Source organism: Amblyraja radiata, chromosome 3 (assembly GCF_010909765.2).
Source record: "Amblyraja radiata isolate CabotCenter1 chromosome 3, sAmbRad1.1.pri, whole genome shotgun sequence".
In the NCBI taxonomy this organism is placed as follows: domain Eukaryota; kingdom Metazoa; phylum Chordata; class Chondrichthyes; order Rajiformes; family Rajidae; genus Amblyraja; species Amblyraja radiata.
Window position 1 is genome coordinate 28,489,557 of NC_045958.1, and position 24,133 is coordinate 28,513,689.

The 24,133-nt window shown below is 43.1% G+C and overlaps 1 protein-coding gene across 2 annotated transcripts in view; it reads left to right on the forward strand.

Annotated features, from left to right (window-relative positions):
- Positions 1–6,429: 6,429 nt before the first annotated feature.
- Positions 6,430–24,133, forward strand: part of snx24 (sorting nexin 24) — a 143,056-nt gene continuing 125,352 nt past the window's right edge. The window contains exon 1 of one of the 2 annotated variants that reach the window (XM_033017505.1): positions 6,430–6,753. In XM_033017505.1, the coding sequence (XP_032873396.1) occupies positions 6,682–6,753 (72 nt within the window). In that variant the 5' untranslated portion in view covers positions 6,430–6,681. The remainder of the gene's footprint in view (positions 6,754–24,133) is intronic. The other variant, XM_033017506.1, reaches the window with a different exon arrangement.

The window sequence follows — 24,133 nt, forward strand, 5'->3', positions numbered from 1 at the left end:
TAACACACATATTCTTTTACATAATAAATAATGGAAGGAAAAACGTTCAGTAGAGTTAGTCCCTGGTGAGATAGGCGTTTACAGTCCGAATGGCCTCTGGGAAGAAACTCCTTCTCAACCTCTCCGTTCTCACCGCATGGCAACGGAGGCGTTTGCCTGACCGTAGCAGCTGGAACAGTCCGTTGCAGGGGTGGAAGGGGTCTCTCATGATATTGTTGGCTCTGGAGTTGCACCTCCTGATGTATAGTTCCTGCAGGGGGGCAAGTGAGGTTCCCATAGTGCGTTCGGCCGAACGCACTACTCTCTGCAGAGCCTTCTTGTCCTTGGCAGAGCAATTCCCAGACCAGATGGTAATGTTCCCGGACAAGATGCTTTCCACCGCCGCTGCGTAGAAGCACTGGAGGATCCTCGGAGACACTCTGAATTTCCTCAATTGCCTGAGGTGGTAAAGGCGCTGCCTTGCCTTACTCACGAGTGCTGAGGCGTGTGATGCCCATGTCATATCCTCACTCATTCTCATCCAAACTGATAAAAGATTACAAACAGCAATGGGTTCAGCACCTATCCCTGAGAGAAATCCCGTCACGTGCATGCTGTCTGAAAACCGATCTTCCAGCACTGCCCTCAGCTTCCAACCATGAAGAAAATTCTGAATTCAGACTGAAGAAGGGTCTTGATTCCAAAACGTCACCAATAAAATTGTTAAAGGCCTTGTATTGAGCAGATTCATAGAGCTGCACAGTATGGAAACATGTTTGATTAGATACAAAGCTAAAGTGGGGTTAAAATGGTGACATAGTTTAGAGACTGGCTGCCTTGTATTCTGTACACATGCAGTAGATCCCAGGAATATGGGTTAACATATGATAAGTGCTTGACGGCGCTGGGCCTCTACTCGCTGGAGTTTAGAATGATGAGGGGGGACCTCATTGAAACTTATCGAATAGTGAACGGCTTGGATTGAGTGGATGTAGAGAGAATGATCCCACTGGTGGGAGAGTCCAGGACCAGAAGTCATAACAGAATCAAAGGATGTTCCCTTAAGAAGGAGATACGAAGGAATTAATTTAGTCGGAGGATGGTGAATCTGTGGAATTCATTGCCATAGAAGGCTGAGGAGGCCATCAATTGATATTTTGAAGGCAGAGATAGATAGATTCTTGATTAGTACGGGTGTCAGCGGTTATGGGGAGAAGGCAGAGGAATGAGGTTGAGAGGGAGAGATAGATCAGCCATGATTGAATCCAAGATCATAGAGCGGAGCAAGAAACTCCACTCCTACGTAATCCAACGTACTGAGGCGTGGTACGTAACGGAGCTTCACGGCCGCCATTTATCAATGCAAAATGCGGCTTCCGTTATGCCTCTCGCAGTGTAATCCACTCTATCATCTTTGGTGTAATCAGTGTTGTAGTGGAACAGTGTGTGATATAGCTCATCTATCACTTCACATATTTTAGTTAATTTTATTGTGAATGTTTTCCCCGTTTCTGCCCATTTCCCTCCCCAGCCCCCTCCTTTGCGCAGTTTCCCTTGCATTGTACTGTGCAGTTTCCCCAGTAATAGTGACGCTTTAAATCAAAGTAGCTTCTGATCCATGAGAAGGAACTTTATCTATTGATCTCTAACTTGCCTCTCAGAAACAGGCACACACACACACATATATTTGATTTAATTTTGATTTGATTTAAAGCATCACTATTACTCTCTTTATCTTATTTGTCAGATGATGTACATAAACCATAAAGGCAATTATCTATATTACTAAAAGTCTGTTCTTGACCGGTTTTGGCCATCTGTGCTGCGATTTCCGAGAGAACGCCGCCACCTACGGCCGTCATTTTTCGCCACCTTGCTCAGAGCCCTCCTCCGCCGCATGTGTGCCGAGGATTTTTCCCGTCGATTAAAAATGACAGAGATATTAATGTTTTCACAAAATTCCCCACTCTCTCTGCTGCCCCTGCTGGCGGCAGGGGGGAGGGACTATAAAACCAGGAAGTGGTGTGCCTCACTCACTCTTCAAGATGGAGGAAGGCAGAGGGTCACGTTTCTCTGAGCTGTGAATAACACTGAACACATGTCTACTCAAATGTAAGTGCCCTTAGTGGTTCTAAAATGCTTGCAGAATGTGTCTATTGGTTCTAAAGCTTGCAAAAAAAGTGTCTATTGGTTCTAAAGCTTGCAAAAAATGTCTATTGGTTCTAAAGCTTGCAAAAAGTGTCTATTGGTTCTAAAGCTTGCAAAAAGTGTCTATTGGTTCTAAAGCTTGAAAAAAAATGACTATTGGTTCTAAAGCTTGCAAAAAAAGTGACTTGGTTCTAAAGCTTTAAAAAATGCCTATTGGTTCTAAAGCTTGCAAAACAAATGTCTATTGGTTCTAAAATGGTTCATACTAGCGCTCCAGAAAGCCCCCCCTCCCCCCCCCCCTGGTTGGCTTGGCTTGGTCTTGAAATTGAAAGGCACTACTTACTGCAAATGGTGGCATGAAGTTGAAAGGCACTACTTACTGCAGATGGTGGCGTGGGTGCATTGGCTTGAAGTTGAAAGGCACTACTTACTGCAAATGGTGGCTTGGGTGCTTTGGTTTGAAGTTGAAAGGCACTACTTACTGCAAATGGTGGCATGAGGTTGACAGGCACTACTTACTGCAAATGGTGGCTTGGGTGCATTGGCTTGAAGTTGAAAGGCACTATTTACTGCTAATGCTGGCATGAAGTTGAAAGGCACTACTTCCTGCAAATGATGGCTTGGGTGTGGCTTGAAGTTGAAAGCCACTACTTACTGCAAATGGTGGCTTGGATGCAATGGCTTGAAGTTGAAAGGCATTACTTACTGCAAATGGTGGCATGAAGTTGAAAGGCACTACTTACTGCAAATGGTGGCTTGGGAGCTTTGAAGTTGAAAGGCACTACTTCCTGCAAATGATGGCTTGGGTGTGGCTTGAAGTTGAAAGACACCACTTACTGCAAATGGTGGCATGAAGTTGAAAGGCACTACTTAATGCAAATGGTGGCTTGGGTGCATTGTCTTGCAGTTAAAAGGCACTACTGTAAATGCACTTACTTCCTGTTTGCACTGTATATTGATTTTAGATAAAACGCTACCACTTACGGCTGTGATTTTTGGCCATCTTACTCAGTCCCCCTCCGCTGAGCAGGTGCAGAGAATTCTTTCCATCAATGAAAAATAAAAGTGTTATTAGTTTTTTTTTAAATGTTGAGAATCTCCCTCCTGTCAATCACTCCATGAAAGCCACACCTTTTCCGGTGGGGGGTGGAGGGGTTATAAAACCCGGAAATGTGGGTGTGGCTCAGTCTCTGCAAGATGGAGGAGGGAGAGGTCACGACTCGCTGTCTTTTGTGGCTGTGCACCCTACTTCAAATGGTATGAAACTGCACTTGAATTTGGTGGCCTTATACCCTGCTTGAAATAGAATTTCGTCAACTACCAGCCCACCAACCGTGAGTGAGTGAGTTGCCAGCACAACAGGCTTGATTGACTGAGACGCCAGCCCAAGAATCCATTTGGCGCACAATTTGCATACTAGCCCTCTGGAAACCAGTCCCTTCAGCCCATAACACCCATACTAGCGCTCCAGAAAGCCCCCCCCCCCCCAACTGGCCACCAATATTAGAATTGGTGGGGAGGTGGAATATTGCGTTGGATGACCAGCCCTCCTGTGTGATGCTGGGATCCAACGGGTCCTACTTAGTCTAGTATACATATAAATATATGCATATATATATATATATATAGATATATCACAAAGCTGCACACAAAATATGACATATGGGGTCAAATTTCAAATTCCTTGATAAGCACTTTATTGGGTTCATGACTAACATAGTATCAACAACAAATATAAGAAATGATAGAACATTGATGGCAAGTTTCTGACAATGGCATCAGAATACACAAATACAGTTTGTGTAACGGTTGTCGTGAGGTGTTCACCATTGACCTGGTTAGCACAGTAAATTACGTATTTCTTATTCCTTTCTATGTTGATGAAAACCACATGGAACAAATAAAATTGCAAACACCATTTCCACTTCATTCACCTGATCATGTCTTGGAATACTGCATCCATCTGAGTGGACACCGTGTATGATCTAAACGGTACATTTCCTTATGGATCTGAGTGACATAGATGGCAGATGAGGCAGTGTGTTGCTAAATTGAAGATTGGCTCAGTTTCTTAGTTTTGATGATCAATTTATGTTAAAAAAAATGTGATATAGATGTATATATACACACATATATATATATTTCGCTCCATAGATGCTGCCTCACCCGCTGAGTTTCTCCAGCATTTTTGTCTACCTACATATTTCTCTAGTTTCTTTCTTGTGATTTCCTCTAATTTGTTTAGCAACCTTTTTCTTTCAATCTATATATATATATATATGAAATAATATTGTGAATAAAATATTCATGAACACAATGTCAAAAAATGTTTCCATTCTTTCATTCTATATTAGCGTAATACAATGCAGTGCATACATACCTACATATTTAGATTCAGCCGATAAGTTGGTCAAATAACAAGGGGACCTTCCTGCTTTTTTTTTGAGACCTGGATTTTTAAAATGTGAATGTCTCATAACGACACATTTGTGGGTCAGCAGTATATTGCACCAACCCCCACAATTTCAAATAATTCTAAATTGAACTTCATAAACAAGGAAAATACTTTTTATTTCCGTCATTCACGGTAATATTTACATAATTTACATCATTTTGTGCACGAGATATACAGGGCTGCAGTATTTTGCATATCAGCTAACCAATGAAAGCGGTGTAAAATTCAACATATTTCAAACAATGATAGCCCCACCCCTTGCTTACCCCAAAGGACATTTCCAACATGTACAATAATAAATAAATCGTCATTTGCACAATTGTGTGTGGGTAACGGGAGGTTCCCATTTTTCCTCGAGTAACCTGCGTTGGGAAAACAGACGTTTCGGCGGGTTAGTGATGTCAAATAGCGTTGGAACTGCATTCCAATTTAGCCTGTTATTGGTTTGCTCGTTGGAAAACCGGTCAAATTCAGTGTTCAGAGCAAAGACGGCAGGTGGTTGACAAGTACAGTTCAGTGTAGGAGATCTTGTTGACGAGTATTCTGGACCCGCTGTTGACATCTGAAATTACAGAACATATCATATAGGATTAACTAATAAGGAAAAAAAATGATTATAACCATACCTGCAGAATGGATGATGTATCACTTAAGTGCAATTGCTTTCAGTTGTGGGGAGAGATTTTGCCTTTAATAGTCAATTTACCTTAAATGTGAGAGGGAGAGAGAGGAAGGGAGGAGGGTGGGGGGGGGGGGGGGGGGGGGGGAAGGGGAGGGGGGGGGGGGGGGGGGGGGGATGGGGAGGGGGAGGGGGGGGGGGGGGGGGGGGGAGAGAGGGGAGGGGGAGAGAGGAGGGTACGATGACACTTTAAACGCGCAAGCACGTCCATTCTGACCGCCGACGAACCCCCCACTGCACCCTTCTTCACGGCAGCCCTGTGATGTCTTGGCGCTGACAATTCGAGGGACCTAAACCGGTATAACACTAAAGAGCAGCCCCGGGCCGCTGCGCTCCCCAACTCGAATCTGAGCTTGAAAAATCTCGTGATGGGCCTGATGTGTCCCGCGGGCCATATTTTGGAGACGCCTGCCTTACAAGAACAAAGACAAAAATGTACAGAAGTGTAAATATTGATTACTTTATTATTGTGGTAAGAATAGATCTATTAAAAAAAATCTAATAACTTTCTAATGTACCCACAAACCTAGTTTCCCAATGACTATTGATGGGGGAACAGAAAATAAAATTTTCAGGACAGAATAATATCGACAGAAAACAACAATATTTCCTCGCCTTTCTGTGTTATTGGGGAACATGGAAACATAGAAAATAGGTGCAGGAATAGGCCATTCGGCCCTTCGAGCCTGCACTGCCATTTGATATGATCATGGCTGATCATCCAACTCAGTATCTCATCCCTGCCTTCTCTCCATACCCCCTGATCCCTTTAGCCTCAAGGGCCACATCTAACTCCCTCTTAAATATAGCCAATGAACTGGCCTCAACTACCTTCTGTGGCAGAGACCCTGAAGAAAGACTGGTAGGGTCATCTACATTGGCGATTAGAGCAATTTATAGCAGAACATTGAGCTCTGGGTGTAGATGTGGACACCATGACAATATCTAGGCCGCCCAGTAAAATGGCGCCAACAATCACCCACGAGTAGCGTATCTTGCTGCGCTCTGTGATCTTTGGATTGAATGGCGGGGTAGACTTGAGGGGCCGAATGGCCTGATTCTGTTCCTTATGAATGGCCTGATTCTGTTCCTGGAACTTGTGAACTTGTTGGAACGCGGCCGGAGTCGCAGCATTCCAATGACCACGTGACGCGGGCGACGACATTCCGATCCCAGGATCACGTGGCGCGGGGCGCGCTCACGTGGCCGCTCTCCGCTTTGCAAATGGCTTTTGTCTGCATCTGATCGCTGCTGCTGCTGCTGATGCGATCCCGGCGCCAAGAACTTGCAGCTGCAAAAGTGGCACAGCATTAACCCCTTCTCGCCTTCGGTGCACGGGTAAACACAAAAAGTTGCAGTCAAAGGTTTATCGTTTTTGATCCAGTGATTGCTATTGCACGGCTGGGAGGACCTGTGCACCATGCACCACACGATAGAAGTATCAATCCCGTCCTTCCGATATGAGGAGAGCGATCTGGAGAGAGGATACACGGTAAGCCGAGAGACACGTCCTTCCGGGGCCGCATTACTAGCTGATGGTAACTGCAAATGCTCTGGCTGCGTTTTCTCCTTGTACATACAGCTCATCGATACATGCCTGCCATTGGATCCACGGGAGGACGGCATTGTAGGTTTGGCCGGCACCGTGCAACCCAGAAGCTCTGCACTTACTAGTTATTTATTGAGTAAGAGCTTTTCACTGATTGTGTGGAAATAGTTGCAGTTTTACTTCCAGATCTTGCTACTTTTGCGGAATATAAACCATATATACTCATGCACCTGGTTAAGAACCATTTAGGCAGTTACGTTGGCAGGACAGGTTTAGAGGGATATGGATCAAATGTAGGCAAGTGGGGCTAGTATAGATGGGGCATGTTGGTCGGTGTGGGAAGATTGGGCCGAAGGGCCTGTTTCCCACACTAAGACACGATATATAACACACTCATATATAAATGAGTTGTTTTGCCGTGAAATTCCACTGTCTTTATTTCATTTTATTTCACAACATCAATAAAATCATTAGGTCAATGTTTCTCCAAATGTGTAATCCCAGAGAGTAGGTGGCCTGATGTAACCGTTTAAAGTCCCAGGCATTTTGTTTATTATGTCATATGTTTGAAATTTATTGAAAGTTCTTGCGTGGGTTTGATTATATTGAATAATCTGAAACTCACTCTATTGAATACCAGTTTTCTGTGAAAAGTTAACATTGTTTTATGAAATTTTGATACAAAGTGAGAATATGGCCTATGATTCATAATGAAACAACCATCGCCCAGTTAGAATTGGGTGGGGATGCATTACACATTATTACACATACTACTCTCAATGATAACCACACATACCAAGGCGTAATATTAAAGAAAATGTATTTTCATGCCTGTTGTATCAATATTTTGGTGTGGAGATGGACAAGAAAACAGCGTGCATCTTTCCAATGCTTGGTCTCTTTTGGTATTTTACTTTAGCTTAGTTGTTGTTGAAAATGCATTTTTACGAATGTAAACAGAATGGAATAGCAATTCCAGTCAGCTAAAGTCCATTTTTGAAACTAACTTTGGGCACTCGTCACACTGCATTTAAATCTCAATGCCGATAGATGAGAATGGATCATGAATTTCTTCAAATGGATCATGAATTTCTTCACTTTCCTTTCTACTGATCAGTCAGAGAGATATGTTGCGGCTCTTTCGAAATTTGATTTTACACGGGATAATATAATTTTCCTTTAAAAAGTGACGCTTCTTTGTCATTATGCTGCTCAACTCATTGCCTCAATACTAGTTCCAAACAAATATACCAATTGTTCTTGCTTTGACATATTGTTTGAACAAATTAAAATACCTGTTTAACTTACTGCTCTGGATTCTGTTACTTTCAGTTGAAAATCTTTCACAGAAACCTAATTGTAAATGCAAGACCCGAAGTGAACCATTGTTTCTGCTTGTTCTTGTCCCACCAAAGTTATTTCCACACACCTCGATTCCATCCTATCCCCCCCCGGTCAAATCCCTCCCTGCCTATGTCCAAGACACCTCACACGCTCTTCGTCTCCTCCATGACTTTCGTTTTCCAGGTCCCAATCCCTCATCTTCACCATGGATGTCCAGTCACACTACTCCTCCATCCCCCACCAGGAGGGTCTTAAAGCCTCCCATTTCGTCCTAGACCACAGAACCAACCAATCCCCGTCTACTAATACTCTCCTCCGCCTAGCAGAGCTGGTCCTTACCCTCAACAACTTTTCCTTTGACTCCTCCCATTTCCACCAAATCCAAGGCGTAACCATGGGCACGCACATGGGCCCCAGCTATGCCTGCCTCTTGGGTACGTGGAACAATCCTTGGTCAAGGCGTACCGTGGCCCTATCCCCAACTCTACCTCCGCTATATTGACAATTGCATTGGTGCCACCTCCTGCACCCATGCAGAACTCACTGACCATCCATTTCACCACTTACTTCCATCCGGCACTCAAATTCACCTGGACCATTTCCGACATCTCCGTACCGTTTCTAGACCTCACTATCTCCATCGCAGGTAACAGACTACTGACCGACATCAACTACAAACGCACTGACTTCCATGGCTATCTGGACTACACTTCTTCCCACCCTGCTTCCTGTAAGGACTCTATCCCCTACTCCCAATTCCTCCGTCTACCTGCTCCCAGGATGAGGTGTTCCAAACCAAGGCATCGGAGATGTCTTCATTCTTTAGGGAACAGGGGTTCCCCTCTTCGACTATAGATGAGGCTCTCAACATGGTCTCCTCTATATCCCGTAGCTCCGCTCTCACTCCCCCACTCATAACAAGGACAGAGCCCCCCTTGTCCTCACCTTCCACCCTACCAGCCGTCACATACAACAGATAATCCTCCGACATTTTCGCCACCTCCAACGGGATCACACCACTGGCCACAACTTCCCATCTCCTCCCTTTTCAACTTTCCGCAGAGACCGCTCCCTCTGCAACTCCTTGGTTAATTCGTCCCTTCCCACCCAAACCACCCCCTCCCCTGGTACTTTCCCTTGCAACCGCAGGAAATGCTACACTTGTCGCTTTACCTCCCCTCGACTCCATCCAAGGACCCAAGCAGATGCGGCAGATGTTCTCCTGCACCTCCTCCAACCTCATCTATTGCATCCGCTGCTCTAGGTGTCAACTGCTCTACATCGGTGAGACCAAGCGCAGGCTTGGCGATCGCTTTGCCCAACACCTCCCCACAGTTCGCAATAACCAACCTGATCTCACGATGGCTCAGCACTTCAATTCCCCCTCCCATTCCAAATCTGACCTTTCTGTCCTGGGCCTCCTCCATAGAAACATAGAAAATAGGTGCAGGAGTAGGCCATTCGGCCCTTCGAGCCTGCACCGCCATTCAATATGATCATGGCTGATCATCCAACTCGGTATCCCGTACCTGCCTTCTCTCCATACCCCCTGATCCCCTTAGCCACAAGGGCCACATCTAACTCCCTCTTAAATATAGCCAATTAACTGGCCTCAACTACCTTCTGTGGCAGATAATTCCAGAGATTCACCACTCTCTGTGAGAAAAATGTTTTTCTCATCTCGGTCCTAAAAGACTTCCCCCTTATCCTTAAACTGTGACCCCTTGTTCTGGACTTTCCCAACATCGGGAACAATCTTCCTGCATCTAGCCTGTCCAACCCCTTAAGAATTTTGTAAGTTTCTATAAGATCCCCCCTCAATCTTCTAAATTTTAGCGAGTACAAGCCGAGCCTATCCAGTCTTCCTTCATATGAAAGTCCTGACATCCCAGGAATCAGTCTGGCGAACCTTCTCTGTACTCCCTCTATGGCAAGAATGTCTTTCCTCAGATTAGGAGACCAAAACTGTACGCAATACTCCAGGTGTGGTCTCACCAAGACCCTGTACAACTGCAGTAGAACCTCCCTGCTCCTATACTCAAATCCATGGCCAGAGTGAGTCCCACCACAAATTGGTGGAGCAGTACCTCATATTTCGCTTGGGTAGTTTACACCCCAGCGGTATGAACATTGACTTCTCCAATTTCAGGTCGTCCTTGCTTTCTCCATCCTTCCCCTCCCGTTCCCAACTCTCCCACAGCCCTCTGTCTCCACCTCTTCCTTTCTTCTTCCCCCCCCCCCACATCAGTCTGAAGAAGGGTCTCGACCCGAAACGTCACCTATTCTTTCGCTCTATGGATGCTGCCTCACCCGCTGAGTTTCTCCAGCATTTTTGTCAACCACGGTGGAGAATGTTAACTTACTGTTAACTGTATTTAGCTTATTCCCATCCGATTTCCATGCCTGTTGTATTGATACAAGCATTTTGGTGTGGGGATGAATATTGGATTAGAAAGTGGAGCATCTTTCCATTCATTGTTTGGGAATTTGTAACTATTGTAACTCAACTCAACAATCTTAGAAGTTTGGGGTAATTTTTCTCAAACTATTTTCTTAGAAGTGCAAAGATGCACTGATTCATTGACCAGTTGTTGAGAAATACCGCACCAGGCTATGGTAATCTGATTTCACTGTTGATTGAATATGTCCTTATAATTTAGAGTACTACAGTGGCTTGCAAAAGTATTCATACCCCTTGAACTTTTCCACATTTTGTCACGTTACAACCACAAACGTAAATGTATTTTATTGGGATTTTATGTGATAGACCAACACAAAGTGGTGCATAATTGTGAAGTGAAAGGGAAATGATACATGGTTTTCAAAAATTTTTACAAATAAAAAACTGAAAAGTGTGGCGTGCAAAAGTATTCAGACCCCCTGAGTCAATACTTTGTGGAACCACCTTTCGCTGCAATTACAGCTGCAAGTCTTTTGGGGTATGTCTCTACCAGCTTTGCACATCTAGAGACTGAAATGTTTGCCCATTCTTCTTTGCAAAATAGCTCAAGCTCAGTCAGATTGGATGGAGAGCGTCTGTGAACAGCAATTTTCAAGTCTTTCCAGAGATTCTCAATTGGATTTAGGTCTGGACTGTGACTGGGCCATTCTAACACATGGATATGCTTTGATCTAAACCATTCCATTGTAGCACTGGCTGTATGTTTAGGGTCGTTGTCCTGCTGGAAGGTGAACCTCCGCCCCAGTCTCAAGTGTTTTGCAGGCTCTAACGGGTTTTCTTCCAAGATTGCCCTGTATTTGGCTCCATCCATCTTCCCATCAACTCTGACCAGCTTCCCTGTCCCTGCTGAAGAAAAGCATCCCCACAGCATGATGCTGCCACCACCATGTTTCACGGTGGGGATGGTGTGTTCAGGGTGATGTGCAGTGTTAGTTTTCCGCCACACATAGCATTTTGCATTTAGGCCAAAAACTTCAATTTTGGTCTCATCTGACCAGAGCACCTTCCTCCACATGTTTGCTGTGTCCCCCACATGGCTTGTGGCAAACTGCAAACAGGACTTCTTATGGCTTTTTTTCAACAATGGCTTTCTTCTTGCCACTCTTCCATAAAGGCCCGATTTGTGGAGTGCACAACTAATAGTTGTCCTGTGGACAGATTCTCCCACCTGAGCTGTGGATCTCTGCAGCTCCTCCAGAGTTACCATGGGCCTCTTGGCTGCTTCTCTGATCAATGCTCTCCTTGCCCGGCCTGTCAGTTTAGGTGGACGGCCATGTCTTGGTAGGTTTGCAGTTGTGCCATACTCTTTCCATTTTCGGATGATGGATTGAACAATGCTCAGTGAGATGTTCAAAGCTTGGGATATTTTTTTATAACCTAACCCTGCATTAAACTTCTCCACAACTTTATCCCTGACCTGTCTGGTGTGTTCCTTGGCTTCATGATGCTGTTTGTTCACTATTGTTCTCTAACAAACCTCTGAGGCCTTCAGAGAACAGCTGTATTTATACTGAGATTAGATTACACACAAGTGGACTCTATTTACTAATTAGGTGACTTCTGAAGGCAATTGGTTGCACTTGATTTTATTTAGGGGTATCAGAGTAAAGGGGGCTGAATACTTTTGCATGCCACACTTTTCAGTTTTTTATTTGTAAAAACATTTGAAAACCATGTATCATTTTCCTTCCACTTCACAATTATGCGCCACTTTGTGTTGGTCTATCACAAAAAATCCCAATAAAATACATTTACGTTTGTGGTTGTAATGTGACAAAATGTGGAAAATTTCAAGGGGTATGAATACCTTTGCAAGCCACTGTATATTCAAGGCTCCTCTATGTGATAGAGAACAACGGCTTTAGGTTCCGGTTGCTATAGTTACGGGTTACTATAGTCAATGTTGAATTCATCTGGCATTTCCAGTTTGGATCAGATCTGTAAGGATAAACATGGAAGAGATCAGGAACCTTATGTCCTGGTATCAGAACAACAAACAACCTAGTCTTGAGATTTTTGCTAACACAACAAAAAGCTTTACACTGTACAATAAACTAAACTAATGTCAACAAGAATTATTAGATTTTTTTAAATTGCTACTGTAGAGATGGCCAACGGCTTCAAGTTCGTTGACATCCATATCACCAGCAACCTAACCTGATCCCTTCACACTGATGTGGCAATTCAGAAAGAACTTTTGGCATATAGAAAGTAAGCATATTTACTTTGGTATAACCATATAACAATTACAGCACGGAAACAGGCCAACTCGGCCCTACAAGCCCGTGTCGAACAATTATTTTCCCTTAGTCCCACCTGCCTGCACTCATACCATAACCCACCATTCCCTTCTCATCCATATGCCTATCCAATTTATTTTTAAATGATACCAACGAACCTGCCTCCACCACTTCCACTGGAAGCTCATTCCACACCGCTACCACTCTCTGAGTAAAGAAGTTCCCCCTCATGTTACCCCTAAACTTCTGTCCCTTAATTCTGAAGTCATGTCCTCTTGTTTGAATCTTCCCTATTCTCAAAGGGAAAAGCTTGTCCACATCAACTCTGTCTATCCCTCTCATCATTTTAAAGACCTCTATCAAGTCCCCCTTAACCTTCTGCGCTCCAGAGAATAAAGACCTAACTTATTCAACCTTTCTCTGTAACTTAGTTGTTGAAACCCAGGCAACATTCTAGTAAATCCCCTCTGTACTCTCTCTATTTTGTTGACATCCTTCCTATAATTGGGCGACCAAAATTGTACACCATACCCCAGATTTGGTCTCACCAATGCCTTGTATAATTTTAACATCACATCCCAGCTTCTATACTCAATGCTCTGATTTATAAAGGTTAGCATACCAAAATCTTTCTTTACCACCCTATCTATATGAGATTCCACCTTCAAGGAACTATGCACGGTTATTCCCAGAACCCTCTGTTCAACTGCATTCTTCAATTCCCTACCATTTACCATGTACGTCCTATTTTGATTTGTCCTGCCAAGGTGTAGCACCTCACATTTATCAGCATTAAACTCCATCTGCCATCTTTCAGCCCATTCTTCCAAATGGCCTAAATCACTCTGTAGACTTTGGAAATCCTCTTCATTATCCACAACACCCCCTATCTTGGTATCATCTGCATACTTACTAATCCAATTTACCACACCTTCATCCAGATCATTGATGTACATGACAAACAACAAAGGACCCAACACAGATCCCTGAGGCACCCCACTAGTCACCTGCCTCCAACCCGACAAACAGCCATCCACCATTACCCTCTGGCGTCTCCCATTCAGCCACTGTTTAATCCATCTTGCTACTCCTGCATTTATACCCAACAGTTGAACCTTCTTAACCAACCTTCCATGAGGAACCTTGTCAAAGGCCTTACTAAAGTCCATATAGACAACATCCACTGCTTTACCCTCGTCAATTTCCCTAGTAACCGCTTCAAAAAATTCAAGAAGATTAGTCAAACATGACCTTCCAGGCACAAATCCATGTTGACTTCCTAATCAGACCCTGTTTATCCAGATGCTTATATATATTATCTCTAAGTATCTTTTCCATTAATTTGCCCACCATTGAAGTCAAACTAACAGGTCTATAATTGCTAGGTTTACTCTTAGAACCCTTTTTAAACAATGGAACAACATGCGCAGTACGCCAATCCCCGGGGACTATTCCCGTTTCTAATGACATTTGAAATATTTCTGTCATAGCCCCGGCTATTTCCACACTAACTTCCCTCAATGTCCTAGGGAATATCCTGTCAGGACCTGGAGACTTATCCACTTTTATATTTTTCAAAAGTGTCAGTACTTCTTTTACTTTGAAACTCATAGTATCCATAGCTACTCTACTAGTTTCCCTTACCTCACATAATTTAATATCCTTCTCCTTGGTGAATACCGAAGAAAAGAAATTGTTCAATATCTCCCCCATCTCTTTTGGCTCTGCAGATAGCTGTCCACTCTGTCTCTCCAATGGACCAATTTTATCCCTCGTTATCCTTTTGCTATTAATATAGCTGTAGAAACCCTTTGGGTTTACTTTCACCTTACTTGCCAAAGCAACCTCATGTCTTCTTTTAGCTTTTCTAATTTCTTTCTTAAGATTCTTTTTACATTCCTTATACTCCTCAAGCACCTCATTTACTTCATGCTGCCTATAATTATTGTAGATCTCCCTCTTTTTCCGAACAAGATGTCCAATTTCCCTTGAAAACCAGGGCTCTTTCCAATTTTTACTTTCCTTTCAACCGAACAGGAACATAAAGATTCTGTACTCTTAACATTTCCCCTTTAAATGTCCTCCATTTCTCTTCTACATCCTTCCCATAAAACAAAATGTCCCAGTTCACTCCTTTTAAATCATTTTGCATCTCATCAAAGTTAGCCTTTCTCTGAGAAGATTTGGCATGTGGAAAGTATTTTGACAACTGCTCTGCTCTTGACGACAAGCCTGGTGATGAATGCTGCCCAGGCCTTTATAGGATTGTCACTTCCTTCTATACAGTCCATCTTCACAGTGCATTGCATCAGGACGTTTGCAAGTATCGTCAAGAATGCCTATCACCCTGCCTGTTCCCGCTTCCCTCTTCTATCTTTTGGGAGAAGATACATGAGCTTGAAAGATCAGATGTCCAGACTTAGTACAGCTTCTTCCCTACAGCTATCAGACTCCTGAACCAATTGCCTCTTTCATGTTCCATTTGTTTAGTTTGGAGATATATCATGGAAAAAAGGCCCATCGGCCCACTGAGTCCATGCAGACCTCAATCACCTATTCTTAAATGTGCTGCCATATACTCTTAACTCTACCTCATTTATATATTCCTTTATTGTACTTATGGTTTTTTTTGTGCTATTTCAGCTCGCACCACAATCTGTGCACTATTCTATTGTTCTCTTTGTTATTCATGTCATTGTTGTATGTATTCTTATCATATATATCATATTTTATTGTTGTATCTATTCTTATATATACTGCAGTTTAACAAAAAAAATCTCATCTGATCATTTTTACCTCCTATGAATTATACCTCTCCAAACAGATGTGATATAGTTTAACAAATCTTCCCTCCCTTTCAACCTCAACAGATACCAGGAACGTTTATTTATTGGTAGACACAAAATGCTGGAGTAACTCAGCATCTCTGGAGAGACCCTTCTTCAGACTGATGTCAGGGGAAAGGGACGGGACAGAGATAGAATGTGGTCGGGGACAGTAAGACTGGTGGGAGAGCTGGGGATGGAGAGAGAGAGGGAAAGCAAGGGCTATTTGAAGTTAGAGAAGTCAATGTTCATACCGTTGGGGTGTAAGCTGTCCAAGTGAAATATGAGGTGCTGTTCCTCCAATTTCCGCTGAGCCTCACTCTGACAATGGAGGAGGCCCAGGACAGAAAGGTCAGATTGGGAATGGGAGGGGGAGTTAAAGTGCTGAACAACCGGGAGATCAGGTAGGTTAAGGCGGACTGAGCGGAGGTGTTCAGCAAAACGATCGCTGAGCCTGCGCTTGGTCTCGCCGATGTACAGAAGTTGACACGTGGAACAGCGGATACAGTAGATGAGGTTAGAGGAGGTGCAAGTGAACCTCTGCCTCACCTGAAAAGACTGTCGGGGTCCTTGGATGAAATTGAGGGGCGAGGTAAAGGGACAGATGTTGCATCTCCTGCAGTTGCAGGAGAAAGTACCTGGGGAGGGAGTGGTTTGGGTGGGAAGGGACAAGTTGACCAGGGAGTTACAGAGGGAATGAGCAGAAATCAGAAAGGGGTGGAGATGGGAAGATGAGGCCAGTAGTGGGATCCCATTGGAGGAAGTAAAAGTTTTGGAGGATTATATGCTGTTGGAGGATTCCTACACATTTATTTATTGAATCCCTCCTGGTCTCCACCCTTTCATTGACTTTGGTCTCAACTGCTGGATGTTGCTCACATTCTGAATTTATTTTTGCTTTTGATTACCTAAATTAAGTTACCCAATTGAAAGGATGAGCATCTACCTTTATATGTTATCATTTTCTTTATATTGACATCAACTATTTTATGTTATTAAGTCTACCGGGGACGTAATGTGTATAATACATGGCAATATCTTTTATAAATTAATTTCTAACCTAAACTCTTTTGTGGGTGATTCAGGACAAAATTTTACTTTAAGAAAGTAAAACTTTGTCCTGAATCACCCCACAAAAGAGTTTAGGTTAGAAATTAATTTATAAAAGATATTGCCATGTATCTGGATGTAACAAGAAAAAAAGAAGTATAAATCTCACAATAATTTACTGTTTGGTAAAATTAATAGTTATTCTCAGTACAGCATAATACATATCACGTACCATTTAACTGGTAGAAAATAACTGATTTACCTTTTTTGCCCTTACACACAGGAGTACATCTTGAGTTCTTAAACTTTATTGTGAAGTACTAATTTAAAGTAATTATCCCATTTGGTGATGCTGTAATCTTTCAGGTGAAGATATTCCCACAATGTTATTCAAGAGGAGGTTCCAGGATTTTAACTTAATAATGATGAATGAATTACAAAATATTTCCAAGCAAGATGACTTGGAAAGGAACCTGCTGCAGCTGGTGTTCACTCAGAAGATGGTTCTTGCCCCGAAATATTACCTATCCATGTTCTCCTGAGATGCTGCATGAACCGCTGAGTTACTCCAGCACTTTGTGTCCTTTAGTGTAAACCAGCATCTGCTGTTCCTTGTTTCTACAAGTGTTCCTAAGTGTTTGAAGCCCTTTTCCTTTCGCTTACAGCCCTAGCTTCCGACGCCAACCCTGGCTCGCAAGATGCACCAGTGAACATTTCTTCACCCACCCCAAGTTGACATGGTTGTTGTTGAGGCTCGAGTTGTAGCCCCTGGGGACAGCGCTTTCTTCAGGCTGCCGCCACTGACCGGATGCACTTGGTCACTGTGGGGCTCCTGCCCCTCTCACCAGCTTCTGCATCTTCCTTTCCCATAAAATAAGTGGAGGGACAGGTAGTGTAGAGAAAGCAGGGTCTCTGCAGAAGAACTTGGACAGGTTAGGAGAGTGGGAAGAGAAGTGACAATTGGAATACAGTATATTGTAGCAAAGTATGGAGCCATGCATTTTGGTAATAGGAATAAAGGCGTAGATTATTTTCTAAATGGGGAGAGAATCCAGGAATCGGAGGTGCAAAGGGGCTTGCGAGTGCTGGTGCAGGATTCCCAAAAGGTTAATCTGCAAGTCGAATCAGTAGTAAAGAAAGCAAACGCGATACTAGAATTTATTTCGAGAGGGCTTATATACAAATACAGGAATGTTATGCAGAAGCTCTATAAGGCCGCAATTGGAATATTCTGAACAATTTTGGGCACCAAATCTGAGGGAGGATGTGCTGGCTCTGGAGAAGGTCCAGAGGAGGTTTACAAGAATGATCCCAGGAATGAGTAGGTAGAATAGTGAAATGCTTGGATAAAGTGGATGTGGAGAAAATGTTTACACTAGTTGGAGAGTCTAGAACTGGAGAACATAACCTCAGAATTAAAGGACATTCTTTTTGGAAGGAAATAAGGATGAATTTCTTTAGTCAGAGGGTGGTGAATCTGTGGAATTTTTTGCCACAGAAGGCTGTGGATGCCAAGTCAGTGGATATATTTAAGGCAGAGGTAGATAGATTGTTGATTAGTACATGTGTCAGAGGTTATGGGGAGAAGGCAGGAGAATGGGGTTAAGAGGGAGTGAAAGATCAGCCATGATTGAATGGCGGAGTAGACTTCATGGGCCGAGTGGCCCAATTCTACTCCTATCACTTATGATCTTATGGGCGCGTCTTGTCCTCTCCGCACTCCACCACTGCCTCCTCCTCCTTCGCCCCGGAGTCACCAACATACTCCACCTTGGAAGATGTTAGCGACTGCGGGTGAGAAGGAGGTGGCGGTGGTGGAGGAGGAAGGGACAAAGTGACAGCCGACAGGTGGAAGTGGCAGCTAGTGAGAGGGGAGGGAGTCCTACGGTGAACAAGCGCATCATGTCGTTTGCATGGGCCTGAAAAAAGCACTGACGGCCAGGAGCTTCAACATGAGACGCAACAGACCAGCGGTATCGGCTTCTAGTTTTAAGGTGAAACAGCACAAAGAGCTTGAGTAACTCAGCAAACTAACTCAGTCTGAAAATGTGAGGTTTACAAAGAGGGAGAAGGTTAACACCAGAATGATTTTACAATGAAACGTTGTTAACTATAACAATAATAAATAAATAAATAATCGACTTTAGTGCTGTGCATGGAATTTTATATATATTTTAAAGTAAAGGCTGGTAAACATATTTAAAAACTATATTTGTAGCAGCAAAAAATTGAATAGTACTGTAGTCCATATATCATGATTTAAATAAAATCATGTTAATCTGAGCTATCAGCTTACATTATAAATAAACCACAAACAATTAATCCGTCACCATTAATGTAATTCTTGGTATGTGAATCCGTGGAATTCTCTGCCACAGGAGGCAGTGGAGGCCAATTCACTGGATGTTTTCAAGAGGGAGTTAGATTTAGCTCTTAAGGCTAAAGGAATCAAGGAGTATGGGGGAAAAAGCAGAATGGGGTACTGATTTTAGATGATCAGCCATGACCATATTGAATGGCGGTGCTGGCTACCTATTTTTCTATGTAATGGGTGTGATTCTATGTATAAATGTATAAACAAAGAAATGGCCAGAAAGTCGATTGATTTCATGGACAATTGATTATGGGCATTGTGTTGGTATGGCACTAGCCTTATGGTACACAAACATAGAAATATAGAAAATAGGTGCAGGAGTTGGCCATTCGGCCCTTCGAGCCTGCACCGCCATTCAATATGATAATGGTTGATCATCCAACTCAGTATCCTGTACCTGCCTTCTCTCCATACCCCCTGATCCCTTTAGCCACAAGGGCCACATCTAACTCCCTCTTAAATATAGCCAATGAACTGGCCTCAACTACCTTCTGTGGCAGAGAGTTCCAGAGATTCACCACTCTGTGTGAAAAATGTTTTTCTCATCTAAAGGATTTCCCCTTTATCCTTAAACAAGGAAAAAAAGACACAAAATCACCCGATACAGTAACTATATTTTCACAGTATTATAATGAATGGTGTTGATGTATGCCTGAATATTTATTTATTGTATTCCCGACTTGTTACAGAGATACAGAATCAGATATCACACTCAATGAATGGTTTTGATGGCTTTGAAGTATCAGTGGATGTTACATTGTTTCTTGTCAGTTTCATTGTTGCTTATCAATTTCCAAAGCAACTACTAAAGGGCCTGTCCCACTGTAGGAGGTAATTCAAGTGTTCTCCCGAGTTTTCCCCGTAGGAGTTCGTGGATGTCTCGTAGCGGCTCGTACGAGTAAAAAGTTTTTTTTTAATTTCATCACGATTATTTTTTTACTCGTGGAGATTTTTCACAGTCTTGAAAAAACGTCAAGAGTTTACGAAATTTCCCGAGTACCTACCATTACTCGTAAAAGCCGTTACGAGACATCCACAAACTCCTACAGACCCGCTACGGACATTCTCCGAGTTCGAGTCGGGAAAACTCGAGAGAACTCTTGAATTATCTCATACAGTGGGACAGGCCCTTAAGTAGTCTGTCACGGTGAAGCTGGCAGCCTATCTACTTAGGAGACAAGGTGTCTAATTACTGCAGGGGGATGACATGCAAACAGTAGAATAAAGGAACTGCAAATGCTGGTTTACACAAAATGCTAGAGTAATTCAGCAAGTCAGGCAGCTTCTCTAGAGAACATGGATACTTAACGTTTCGAGTCGAGACCTTTCTTCAGACCGAAGGGTCCCAACGCCTATGCAGAGATGCTGCCTCACCTGTTGAGTTACTCCAACACTATATCTGACATGTAAAAACTACTTTTTTCAAGACTGGTTCTAATTTGAATTTAATAATATTTATGGGATTCTCTCATATGAGTGGGTGTCCACAAGTCGGGTATTTGTAACTCAGCGAGGGCTTGTTTGATAATTATGACTCTTAGGAAAAAATACGTATTGCTTTCAAATGAGCAATGAAATTGAAATACTGAGGTTAGAATTAAACTCAAATTATTTTAAATAAATTATTCAAAATCTTGCTTGAAAGCCCCGAGATCAAATTCTGATGTTACAAGTATTCACTCAAATGAATGAACAGAATAATTGAAAATAAAGTAATTCCTTAACATTTGCTATAATTTAGAGTAACATATGGAATGGGAATAATGAATTATGGGATAATAAATCCACTCATTTGGCATCCCTTGAAAAATTAATCAATGATTTTTTAATACTTATTTTAATGGTGCTGTTGAGTACATGAGGGTAATTTTTAAATGAACAACAAAAACATTTTTATATTTAAGGTTTCTTATGAGAAATAGAGGTGAAAACAATCATGATAAATGTGGAGAAAATCAACTTTTGACAATTTTGAACATCACAAGCAATGATTGGAAAGGCGCAGTTCACTTCAGGTCGCACATAAAACAGTACGGCACTGGAACACTCCCTTTGGCCCACGATGTCTCCGCTGACCATAATGCCAATCGAAAATAATCCCATCTCCCTCCCATTCCCTGCCTGATCACATCTGTCTAAATGCTTTGTCAATATTGCTATCGTATCTGCTTCTTCCACTTTCTTTGGCAGGCACCAACCATCGTCTAAATATATTTGCCTCCGAAATTTCCTTTAAACTTTCCACCTCGCACCTTAAACCTATGCCCTCTAATATTGGGCCTTTGCGCCTTGTGGGGAAAAATAATCTGACAATCTATCCTGTCCATGTACCTCATAAGTTTATGTATTAACAAACATCATCTCAGTGATTCTAATAGCACGTCAGAATTTCCCACTCTGGATCTTAGGCATTTCTTTGTCTATCATGGCGCTAATTAATTTTGTTTTCCTTTAACTCATTCAGCAGACACTGTATTACTGGCAATGCCAGAAGTTATTGCCCATTCCAGAACCAGAGGCCACAGTTTAAGAATAAGGAGTAAGCCATTTAGAACGGAGATGAGGAAACACTTTTTCTCACAGAGAGTGGTGAGTCTGTGGAATTCTCTGCCTCAGAGGGCAGTGGAGGCAGGTTCTCTGGATGCTTTCAATAGAGAGCTAGATAGGGCTCTTAAAAATAGCCAGGGGATATGGGGAGAAGACAGGAACGGGGTACTGATTGGGGATGATCAGCCATGATCGCATTGAATGGCGGTGCTGGCTCGAAGGGCCGAATGGCCTACTCCTGCACCTGTTGTCTATTGTCTGTTCTCAATTACTTTGGAACTGAATGTCATGGAAAGCAATTTCAATGGGAACTTAAAATCAGGCTTGCTGCTGTGGGTCTGAAATGATGCATGGGTAAGAGCATAGATTCTCTTCCTCAAAGAGTATAAATAAGCTGAGAAGATAAAAATAATAAAAACCCAATGGTTCAGTGGCACCTCTACGATGCTAACATTTTAAATCCAGTTTTATTTAATTCAGTGAATTTAAATTATCCAGTTGAAATGAGGTTCAGATCTGATAAACTAGGAGCAACATACCTTTAATAAAGAGATGTCTATCTGCAAACGGGGAAACAGCTGCACACATTTGACAGCACAGCATGGTGGCGCAGCAGTGGAGTTATTTCCTTACTATGCCAGAGACCCGGGTCCGATCCTGACAGTGGCTGCTGTTTGTACAGAGTGTGTATGTTCTCCCCGTGACCGTGTGTGTTTCCCCTGGGTCTTCAGGATTCCTCTCGCACTACAAAGATGTACAGGTTTGTAGGTTAATTTGGCTCCAGCAATAATTGTAAATTGACCCTAATGCGTAGGATAGTGTTAGTTTACGGGGATCGCTGGTCTGCGTGGATCTGGTGGGCATAAACGACTGTTTACACGCTATATCTTTAAACTATTGCTGAAAGAGTTTGATTGAGGAGAGACAGGTTCTGGGGTTGAATGGGACAGACGATTGTGGGAAATGTTATTTACCTCAAAGTATTCTGCTAATGAACGATTAGTCTACAAATCGGAAAATTGCATAGAGTACTTCAGAAATAAGCACAAGATAATTCAGTTAAATTAAGATTTTGAAAAACCTACCTTTCTGATGGCCATTAACATTCGTCTTGGGCTGTGCATTTGATGTACCTCATGAAATGTACTGATGCACTAGACTTTTATTGAAACAATTTATATTTATGTTCTTCCCCTGCATTGGCCATTGTATAATACAGTGAGCTTTTGTTTCCAGAGGAGTGGCAAAGTCAATTGTGTGTTTAGTGGTTTAGTACGATTTATAATTACTTTGAGTTTCTTTGTGGCTCATAATGTTAGTGATTATTTTTGTGAACAGTTGTATAATTTTTACATTTTACTTCGGAGTCACGTTAGTGACTACGTGAAGAACCCGCCAGGGCGCATGCGGTACATATCGCTACACGCATTGCGAAATGACACGCGGGGTGGAACGACGTTCCCCCGCAGCGGCAAGTTTAAAAGCCGGGACCGACAGGTAAGTTATACTCTGCGGTCTTTAGTGTTCCCATATTGTTCTACAGGTGGGGATGCGATGGACAAATCGAAGAAGTCAACCAGAGCTGCGACAAAGCTGGCGGGGGAGGACCGCGGAGTTGCGGGCAGCCAGCAGCGGCCTGCGGCACAGGAATCACCCGTAATGGGATCAGCTGTGCCCGACTTCGCCCCCGCACCGGCCAGATCAACACCGCGGCCGGGCGGGAAGGCAAAACAAAAATCAAATAAAGTTGTTGACTCTGATGAGTCCGACTTTGAGCAGCCGCGAGCGGCCAGCGACCGTGAGCGTTGGAGCCGGATGGAGCGGCTTATGGAGCAAATGCTCCAACGTGACAGACTCTGGGAGATGGAGGCTAGTCACCGTGGGTCATATAAAACACCCACAGCAGCACCTTATGTAGGGCTGCACAGTGCATCTCCCTCGTCAGAGGGGAGTACTGAGGGTCAATTCTGGGCTGACCCTGAAGAGGGGTTTGACGAACAAACTTCAAGTGTGCAGGGGGTGCAGGAAGGAGAAAATCTACTGGACATGGTGTCCAACTACATACAGCCAGATTTAACTGGACGAAACCTTGAACAGAAACTAGCTGCCAGCATTGATGTCCTGTCATTTAAGCAGCTACAGGAACAGGCTGTGATGGACACCACTGCAAAATATTTGGCTCCAGGAAATTGCGTATCCCTGAATGTTCCAGTTGTGAATAATTGTATCTGGAAACACGTCGGAGCTGGAGGTCGAAGCCTGGATGTAAAACTCCAGAAAATACTAAAGCTTCTAACAGCAGGGATGACAGCCTTCGCCTACACAGTGGATGGGAAGGAAATGTCACAAGAGCAACAGGATGCACTGGCACTATTCTGCAATACGCAGTTTGAAATCAATAGCATGAGAAAGAGTGCCATCCGACCTGCCTTAAATCCGAAATTTGCAGGCCTGTGCAAACCTGGAGACACAAAGCCACCAA